Below are 9,825 nucleotides of genomic sequence, written 5' to 3' on the forward strand. Positions count from 1 at the left end.
TGTTTTCAGATTGTTGCGGCCCTCATCTTCTGGCTTTGACCGACAACTTCCTTGCTGCTTGCGTCAGCAACGTTTTCCTGCTCCATTGAGAGTTCTAGAGGCGGCATCGAGCTTCTTCTTCTTTTTCATGAGGGGGCGGCATCGAGCTTCTTCTTCTTCTTCTTCTTCTCCTTCTTCTTCTTTATGAGGGGGCGGCATCGAGCTTCGCTCCCGGCGCGTCACGGGTGAATGCAGAAATCGATTTACCCACCTTCGACCTTTTATTCTGAACTTAAGGGTTGGTCGACTTTAATACACACTACATGACCTTTGGCCTTTTTTGTATTGAAGGAAGAAAAAAAGGTGCCAATACCAAGACCGTGTCCGATTCTGCAAAGCAAAGAGGAAGAAGAAACGGACGCGCACGACGCCACGCGACACCACCCGCCGACCACCGCACCGTCGGTCGAACCAAGGAGAAGCATCCACCCCCGGCACGCACTTCCCCGTCCAGATCGATCAGGCCGCCGTCGCGCTCTCCTCCCCCCGATGCAGGACCAGGCCGGGGCCGCCTCCGGCTCCGGGGATCCGGACCCTCCGCCGGAGCACGCCGGCGGCGAGGGCGGCTCCTCCTCCGCCGCGGCCGCCGCCAGGCTCCCCTCCCGCAACGCCTCCTCCAAGTACGACTTCGTCAAGGTCAGTCCCCCCCGTCGCCCTCCCCTTCTCCCCCATCCCTCGCTCTCCGCCGTTCGGGCTCATTTCGTTTGCTTCTCTGCCGTGGTTGCGTCGTCAGGTCAAGGTCTGGCTCGGGGAGAACGCCGACCACTACTACGTCCTCTCCAGGTTCCTCCTCAGCAGGATGCTCACCGTCACCAAGGTCTCTGCTTTTACTGAATTTTTTCCCCTCTGTTTAATCCGCTGTGTCGACTCAAGGTTGCCTATTACTCCCTCTGTAAACTAATATAAGATCGTTTAGATTACTAAAGTAGTGATGATCTAAATGATCTTATTTTAGTTTACAGAGGGAGTACCTTAAAAACATCGATCCTCCAGCAAGTCACTTATAACCGTCAGCTGTATGTCTTGTGCTATTCCAATTTGGTCCAAGAACTCGAGATTTAACACCAACTACCGGCAATGCCAAGTTATTTATTTTTCTACAAAAACAATGCCGAGCTATTTCCCTTGCCATTATCGAATACTACAAACGAATAGTGAAAAATATGCTACGCTTCCAACAACTTACACTTCTAGTTTCGATATCAACTACTCCCTCCGTAAACTAATATAAGAGCATTTAGATCACTATTTTAGTATTCTAAACGCTCTTATATTAGTTTACGGAGGGAGTACCAAGAAAAGACTGTGACAAAGTGTAAGCTAACAACTTTGGCCTTCTTTCGCGCCTCCTTCTTCAGATTCCGAACCACGTTGCCATTAAGATTGCCCTTGAGCTCAAGAAGTTGCTCGTCGACAACAGCCTTCTTGATGTGTATGTTTGTTTGCCCTTCACTCTATATTTCCCCCCTGTGTTCTATATTGCTTACACTGTTCATCATGCTCTTTCCTTCGGTTCTTTTTTGTGGTGTACGTACTTAGTCATGCATGAATTCGAACAATCTGCTACTTCTTTCTCTTGATTCTCTTGTTAATCATATCAAAAATTTGCCTTAGGCTCATCAAGCTATACTAATTGTGTTCTTCTGCATATATGTCGCCGTCTCAATTTCACCTATTATTTTAGATAGCCCACTGTTCAAATTTTAGTATATCCCGAGGTGCAGAGCGCCTGTTGCTTGTAGCATGAAAATTTGTCACTTTAGCCAGAAAGTGTCAGTCAAGTCGCATGAATTGTGATATGTGAGTCACTGAAACATTTATTTAAGTTAGTAAAAACACTTTGTTATTATACTAGCCAACGCAACCAAAAGTCCGAACTGATGGAAAGGGCTAGACAATTCACATATACACTTCAACAGTTTCCCACATGTTTTTCTTTTGTTTTCAAATGATGAAAGTGTCGCATACATAATATTTTCGAATCATTATTGTTGTCATGATAGCAAATTGAAAACCTTACTGATAAGGTTTACACTTAACTAATTTGTGTATCACCATTCATCAATTCCTGATTTTTAGACTTATATGCTAGCAAATGTTTTGGGCAGTTCACAGAGTGACTTAGAGGCCAACCTTTTCAAGGTGACTACCTTTAACTTCATTTAAATAGACATGTTTGTTATTTTGTTAACTTAAAAGTACTAGTTTATTTACAGCTAATGGAGAAAAGGGGATATGGAGAGGACTACATTAATCGATATAAGATGATGACAAGGTGTGTTTTTGGAGGAAAGGCTGCTCTATTTTGAATAATATAATGTTTGGGACCTTACTAGAGTAGGCTCCCTCGGACTTCTTTTCAATTGTACCTTATTAATGATAATGAATTCCATAGTTTAAGGTGGTAACCTTATATTATTGTTGTCTTCATGTCAAGTCTACTTTGCAGAAGCTTTACTTCAGTGTCATTTTGATAACATGTTTATGCTCTATTTATCCTTAACTGCAGATTCCATCATCAAAGAGTACCACTAGTAATTTTGGTGTGTGGAACTGCTTGCACTGGAAAATCAACAATTGCTACACAGCTAGCTCAAAGGCTCAACCTACCAAATGTTTTACAGGTTTATTTTCTCTTCCCATTGTATGTGCCATATATAAGAGTCCTGTTTGCTACCATTGTCACCTTGACTTCATTTCTTGATTATAACATGTAGACAGACATGGTATATGAGTTGTTGCGGACATCAACAGAGTGAGTTTCTTTTCCTGGTCTTGGTTATTCTCTGCCATATGAGTTGTTTGATGTGCCCATGGTTCCCCATTTCCAAAACCTGTAGTCTGTGAATAGATTACTGATCTCAACAACACATGCAGTGCCCCGCTAACTTCAGTACCTGTGTGGGCTCGGGATTTTAATTCACCTGAAGAACTTATCACCGAATTTTGCAGAGAATGCAGAGTTGTTCGCAAAGGTATTTAATTTTTGTGTGGAAAGAAGGGTTTTGTATTGCACACATAAAAGCTGCTTACTTTGGATATAATTAGTTGCAGGCACTCATTTTTTTTTTTGCTTGCTGTTCACATTTACCAGGTTTGGCTGGTGATTTGAAGAAAGCAATGAAAGATGGGAAGCCAATTATAATAGAGGTATGTTGTTATGCCTTACATGTTTCTCCTGAAAACAAAAAACCATATTTATGGGTTGCACTGTGAAATAATTTTGTGAAAATACCTCAGCTCTATATTGTTTTGTCATTTTAATTCCTACAGCATGGTGTTCAAATGCCTGTTCGATTGGATATTATTGAGCGGAGGGCCCAGCAGTAGGGTTGGATACTATAGAGGACTTTTTCTGCACATTGAATACTAACTGACAGAAAGTCTTCAGTTCTACTGTTTCTTAATTGTACAGTGCCAATTAGTATGTGTAGACATGTCATATGATGTTACAGCGGTCATTTTACATTGATCATTACCTTCTATTGCAAAACGAGACATAATTTGGGATGGTTATCAAAAACTTCTACCAGCCATTTTGCTTGCATTTCCCATCATCCAACTTCAATCACAACACTATCTGGCCTTTTGGATTTCCTTCTAGAAGGATGTACATTTGTCCTTGTTAGTGTTCCGTGGGTATATTGTGCAAACATGAGCAGAGGATGCAACAATGAAGGGAGGCGTCAGTAGCTGATATGATATTTTCCCAAACATGCCAACACAGCAACATCTTTATGTTAAAATGGAAATTTTTGTTCACATACATGTGGTATCCTCTCTCCTGTGGCTTTTGGCTTTCGTGCCCAACCGCACCATCCATCACCCTCAATGTCTCGCTCTCTGTCAACCATGTTGCCGTTGCTAGCTTTCGAATGAATCAGAGGCTCAGAGCAGATCATTACTTTCTACTCCCTCCGTCCCAACTTTAACATCCGTATCTAGACAAATCTAAGACAAGGATTTTGGGACGGAGGTAATATAATTGTGTTCGTGTGTATGTTAGCTATTCACTCTTCCGTCATTTTGTCTTGAGAGTATTTGTTCAATTGCATGGCATGCATACGAGTACCGTCGGCGGGTGAGAGCATGAATGGCGCGGGGGATTCGTGGATCACTTTTCTTTCTCCCCCTTCTGTGTGAGACAGAAAAATATTTGGCTGATAGTGGGGCCCAATCTGACAGGGCCATTGGGCACCCGCATCCTTTTTGGAAAAAAATGATATGGAAATACCAGCTAACTAGTCTGGAGACAGGCAAACTGGCATATGTCAATGTCATCCATAAAAACCTATGGAACCGAAAACGTTTGGAAAGTCGCAACTTTTTAATGGAGGAAACAAGAACAGAAAAAAGTTTAAAAGCGGAAAAGCCCAAATTACCCTTCTTTCCAAACCTGTAAAGACTCGGAGGCAGATCTGTGCTGCATTGGTTTAAGCTGTCTATGTTTGCTTCATGCGTCACAGATCTTCATGGACCAAAGTGGAGTGCACATACATATATGTGTGAACATTACATAACATGTGTACAGAAATTGCTCGTTGACAGCATAGCCCACTCCTGCTTTTGCGGCATGGCAGAACTTCACTGGCAGTTAAAATTATTTTCTTTTGGATGTGAATAATCTGACAGTCCACACATTTCTGCTGTTGCTCAACATGGTTAGAAGCTTTAAAAAATAGTTCCTGCATAGCTCTACACTACCACATTTACTTTCTAGCACTTGTTGCATTTGAGATTAGCTAGTGATGTCTGACCAGTAGTACAAAGCAGAAGATGGATTTTGTTGGGGATGGTGGGGTGACCAGTAATACAAAGCAGAAGATGGATTTTGTTTGGGATGGTGGGTGGGAGCTAGCCAAAAGATCTGTAGCATCTGTATTTAGTTAGTGGGCCCCACATGTGTAAATTATGTCTAATTTTGGCTGATATTTTGACTTCAGGGAATTCATTTGGATCCAAGCATTTACCTGATGGACGAGGAGAATGCAGATGACAATTCCAGAATTGAGAAAAAGGTTGAATCTGGAAATTCATCCATCTCTGCAGAAAAGAAAACAGAACAGCAATCAGAAAATGGTCAACCTGAGAACATTGTAAGTGTTCTAAAGGAAGATATCATACAAAGCCAGGACTGCCTGCCTGAGAGTAGGACCAGTGAAGGGCTGTCTGGTGCTGACAGCCATGAGATTACCTCTTCTGATTCTGAAGAGAAAATTCTCAAAGCTGAAGGTAAGTCAAATTACTCTGATAAATGTGACCCGTGTTACTGTTGTGTGGTCAGTATGACAACATGGCTGGTGTGTGCCAAAGTAAATCTCTATTTCTTGTTCTAGTTGGTGGAAAAATATAGTATCTGGGGAAGTAAAGGATCAAATCCTGTATGGTTCTTGCAGAATACTGTACTGTGCCATGTTCTAGTTGGTGGCCAGTCACTGTCTTTATACTTTGTAGGCAATGGACAAAAGGATTTGGACCAACAGAAGAACAACAGTGCCAAGAAAGACAAGCCTGCTGCTGAACCGATAGTTGTTCCAATTGTGTTGAGGATGTCTGATTTTGATCACAAGGTGTGTTGTCTACCTGGTTTATAAATTTAAATGTGTTTCCATATATTTAATTTCTTGTTTCATACATCAAACCAACAAACCTACTTCCATGAAAAGTTTGTTTTGCGTTTCTGACCTCTCCAAATAACCAAGTTGAAGGCCTACCTTTCTTCTCTTTCAAACTGGTTCTTTCTCTGAAATTGCTCTTGCCTGGAATAGGTGCAGCGTCCCAGCTATAATTTCTAAAATATATCCAGAACACATATCTGGCTTCCATATTTAATATTTTCTGTTTTGCGTTTCTGACCTCTCCAAATAACCAAGTTGAAGGCCTACCTTTCTTCTGTTTCAAACTGATTCCTTCTCTGAAGTTGTGCTTGCCGGAAATAGGCGCATCGTCCCAGCTAGAAATTCTAAAGTATACCCAGAACACGTATCTGGCTTTCATATTTGATATTTTCTGTATTTTACACACTCATATTATTTGGTTTGTTAGCCCATTTCATTCTCGTTCAGATTTGCTTTGTTTGTCTGTTCAGGCATTGTTAGAGGAATGGATAGCCACTAGAGCTATCAGAGATAATTGCCTTCCTCAGGTATTCCTGAAAAGCTTGAGTACACAAGTAAATTATTGTTTTGTCTTGGTACTATCCTGTAAAATCATGTGGTATAAGCATAGTTTCTTCTTTTTTTTTTGCATGTAAGCATGGTTATCATAAGTGACATTAAATGATTAGTCTCATGAAAACTTGGAAGGAAAGCTCCATGATGTCTACCATCTGACTAGCAACTGTGCTTTGTTTTTATTATCCTCGTTTTAAGGCTATAGCGGCAAGCATGCTGAGTCGTTATTAAATGTCAATCTAATTTTTTAGGGGTATTAAATGTCAATCTATTGGTCTATATCTTTTACAGAAACCATGAATTGGTATTAGGTGATAAGAATTATCCGTATCATTGATACAATTAATACCAATAACCATCTAGCTCTGTGATGCAATTATTACTAACAACCATCTAGCTCTTTGCTCTGTTTTTGAGTCGCCGACTAATCGCCGATTAGTTGCCGACTAATTGCCAAGTCGTCGCGGCGTGGCTGGCTCGCGCAGGCGACTTGACTCAGGGAGCAAGTCGCGCGACTCGCGTGGCTCGCCGGTGACTTGGGGCGATTAGTCGCACGACTCGCTGGCTCGCTGGCTCGCGTGGCTTGCTGCTGTTGTATATGTGATCATGTGGGGACTGGGGAAGGAGGAGGACCGAAGGAAAGAGAGCGCAGGGTGGGCCATATATGTGCTCTGCTTAGATATAGTATATGAAAGAGAGCGCAGGGTGGGCTCTACATGTGCTCTGCTTAGATGTAGTATATTTTCTCTGTTGTATATGTGCTCTTCTGCTGCTGTATATCTATGTGCTCTGCTGCTCTATGTACTGTTGTGCCATGGCGACTTGGGGCGACTAATCAAGCCAAGTCGCTGACTCAAGCCAGCAAGCCACTAGCCGCAGCCTCGGCGACTTGGCTTGACTTGGCGACTCAAAAACCTTGGCTCTTTGATGCAGTTACTAGTAACAACCATCTAACTCTGTTATAGTCCTGATATCAGAATATACTCCCTCCGTCCCAAAATAAGCGCCGTGGCTTTAGTTCAAGTTTGAACAAATTTGAAGTAAAGCCACGACACTTATTTTGGGACGGAGGCGGTATATGCGAAGTGGTGCAGCATACTTTCCCTATGTGACTTTAAGTAGCCTTGTTTAATGAAATATGAGCATGAGATAATTGTAACTCCTTGAAATTCCCCATTTTATCTTTTACCATATTTTTTATGCTTAACATCAATGTTTGAATTTTGAAGTGACATTACCCAGTACCGAGTATCGTGTTTCCTTTTTTCTTCTTTCTCTTAGAAAAAAAAAACTGCAGGTTAGCATCTGACTTTTAGTTGATGTTGTTCAGGATCATCGAAAGCTTATAAACAACCTCAAACTTATTCAGGATTATCTTTGCTCTTTTGAGGCACAGGTAATTTTTCCTTCATCGGTCAAAAGTGTGAAATTTGTTCCTTGGCGATGACCCATTTGTCAAATTTGTCATGTTTAAACTGCTAGAAAGCCCCCCCCCCCCCCCAACAGGGTATTTGCCCATGAAAAGCTTGAAATCGGCTAGTCATGTTTTACTTCAAGATGTCATTTTTTTTACAAGAGCTATTTACCCAAGGAGTCAAGGATCATGTTGTTTCTTGTATTGAATCACCATCTTTTCTAGTTTAGTGTTTCATTGTTTGTTTTCTCTAACCTACTGTCTAAATCCGATCAGGGGTTGACTGTTGTTGACATCTCAGCAAACTCGTTTCCTCAAACGTTAGATTGGCTCCATGGCTATCTTCTTCAGGTACCTAAGAAAAATAAGCAGATTTGGCTTCAATCTTTTGCAATTACTAAAATAATGCACTTCATAAATGTTGTCATGTCCAAAGAAGTGCTATGTAGTGTAACGTACTCAATTTTGCTAACACATATAGAGTCCTGTCATCAGAAAGACCCAGCTACTTTCGATCGGTTAAAACACCATTTCTTAACCTTATATCTTTTTTGACAGTGCATTGAGCGCGGCCTTCTGGCTGCATGTTCAGAAGGCCCCAAGCAATAGGAAAACCAATTAACATGACAGGTATCTGCTGTTTCACTTTATTAGAAGGCATATTTCTTTAAAAACTGGTTATGGGAAAAGCTTTTTTTTAATCAGACTTACCTTTACCGTGTGAACTAATTTTTTCCGAGACTGTTACTTACAGTTCTCGTAAGCACACAAGGCGATGTGAGAGAGACTCGACAGAATTGCTCGGCATGGAATCTGTTAGCATACATAATCTTTTCTCACTTTGCTGGTTATATGTAATGTGTATGATCTCTAGTCATGGGTTGTTTGCGTTGGGCATAATAGAGTATAATCGTCTTCCTTTAAGTTTGGTGTGTTTCATTTGTGTTGTAATAGTAAGTGCTAGCAACTTGTGCAAATTATGAATCCATGACTGGGCTAATCATGGCCACATGACCACATTATAACTTAATTGAGAAATGGAGTGCAACTCAGAAGGTATGTTTTCGTTCTCAGGCAATGCTACTCCATATCCTAAGTTCTTTCAGATGAGCGTCACAAGTGCTATAGTACATGACAACAGCAACAACAGAAAAAGGTTGTCGCGTGGAAGAAATTGGCCGCCTCCCGTGCCGTTAGATACTCGCCTTTGCCTTGTGCACCCCCCTTCCAACCAAAAACTGTGAACAACACCAGCACTGCTTTGCAACATCATCGTAGCCTTGTCGACCACCAACATTGCCGGCCTTCCCCCTAACTAGCTGCAGCTCGTGCTCTTGCAGTATCGCTGATGTTCCCTTGAAGCATTGGTGACACTCCCATAATGGTTGCAGCATCGAAAATGTTGCACCGACATGAAGGAGGCCGTCGACGACTTGTTCGCAACAGTGAGTGCCTCCTTGTACTAGACGGCATGTCGCTTTTGCAACATACGATGCTCATCGGAGAACCTTGGTGATGGGAGTGTCTGCACCAACAACACCAACCCTTGCGGCTTCTCCTCCTACAAAAAATCTATCAAATCCAATCACTACTGTAAACCTAATAACTTTATTGATGACAACATTTCATACTCATACTTCTGCACTTGCCTTTATCAAGTTTGAAACAAAAAAAATTGGCTTCTCCCAGTGGACGCATCGGCTGCCGTTAGATGTGCCGCACAGATCTTAATGTATCAACTTTTGAAACTCGTTGGCTAGGATACAGAAGCCGTGCAAATGCATCATATTCAAACATAACCCACCTACTGCATTGGATCAATTCTCACTTCCTCTTTATGTCATGGCAAATTTAAACATTTTTTTATGTTCACATGTCAAGTTGTTTGGCAAATTTTAACATGCTCCCTCTTACCCTCTCTTTTTACATGTGAGGTAAAAAGTTAGACCACTAACTAATGAGATCAACGGCTTAGATCTACTCCCTCCGTTTTTAAATATAAGTCTTTTTAGAGATTTTCACTATGGCTACATACAGATGTATATAGACATAGTTTAGAGTGTAGATTCACTCATTTTGCTCTGTATGCGGTCCATATTGAAATCTCTAGAAAGACTCGTATTTAGGAACAGAGGGAGTATTATATAGTCTTACCTCTCATGTAAAAAGAGGGGGTAAGAGGGAGCATGTTAAAACTGC

At 41.5% G+C, this 9,825-nt stretch overlaps 1 protein-coding gene across 1 annotated transcript; it reads left to right on the forward strand.

Moving 5' to 3' along the window:
- The first annotated feature begins 345 nt into the window (after window positions 1-345).
- On the forward strand, window positions 346-8,685 carry LOC123099132 (uncharacterized). The gene is made up of 16 exons (XM_044521276.1): window positions 346-675; window positions 773-856; window positions 1,398-1,471; window positions 2,148-2,181; window positions 2,256-2,314; window positions 2,549-2,663; window positions 2,757-2,794; window positions 2,917-3,014; window positions 3,134-3,189; window positions 4,983-5,271; window positions 5,494-5,609; window positions 6,128-6,184; window positions 7,543-7,608; window positions 7,903-7,977; window positions 8,185-8,256; window positions 8,381-8,685. The coding sequence occupies exons 1-15, from the start codon at window positions 529-531 to the stop codon at window positions 8,233-8,235; spliced, it is 1,359 nt and encodes a 452-aa protein (XP_044377211.1). The 5' UTR covers window positions 346-528; the 3' UTR covers window positions 8,236-8,256; window positions 8,381-8,685.
- The last annotated feature ends 1,140 nt before the right edge of the window (window positions 8,686-9,825 follow it).

This window comes from Triticum aestivum, chromosome 4D (assembly GCF_018294505.1).
Source record: "Triticum aestivum cultivar Chinese Spring chromosome 4D, IWGSC CS RefSeq v2.1, whole genome shotgun sequence".
NCBI lineage: Eukaryota > Viridiplantae > Streptophyta > Magnoliopsida > Poales > Poaceae > Triticum > Triticum aestivum.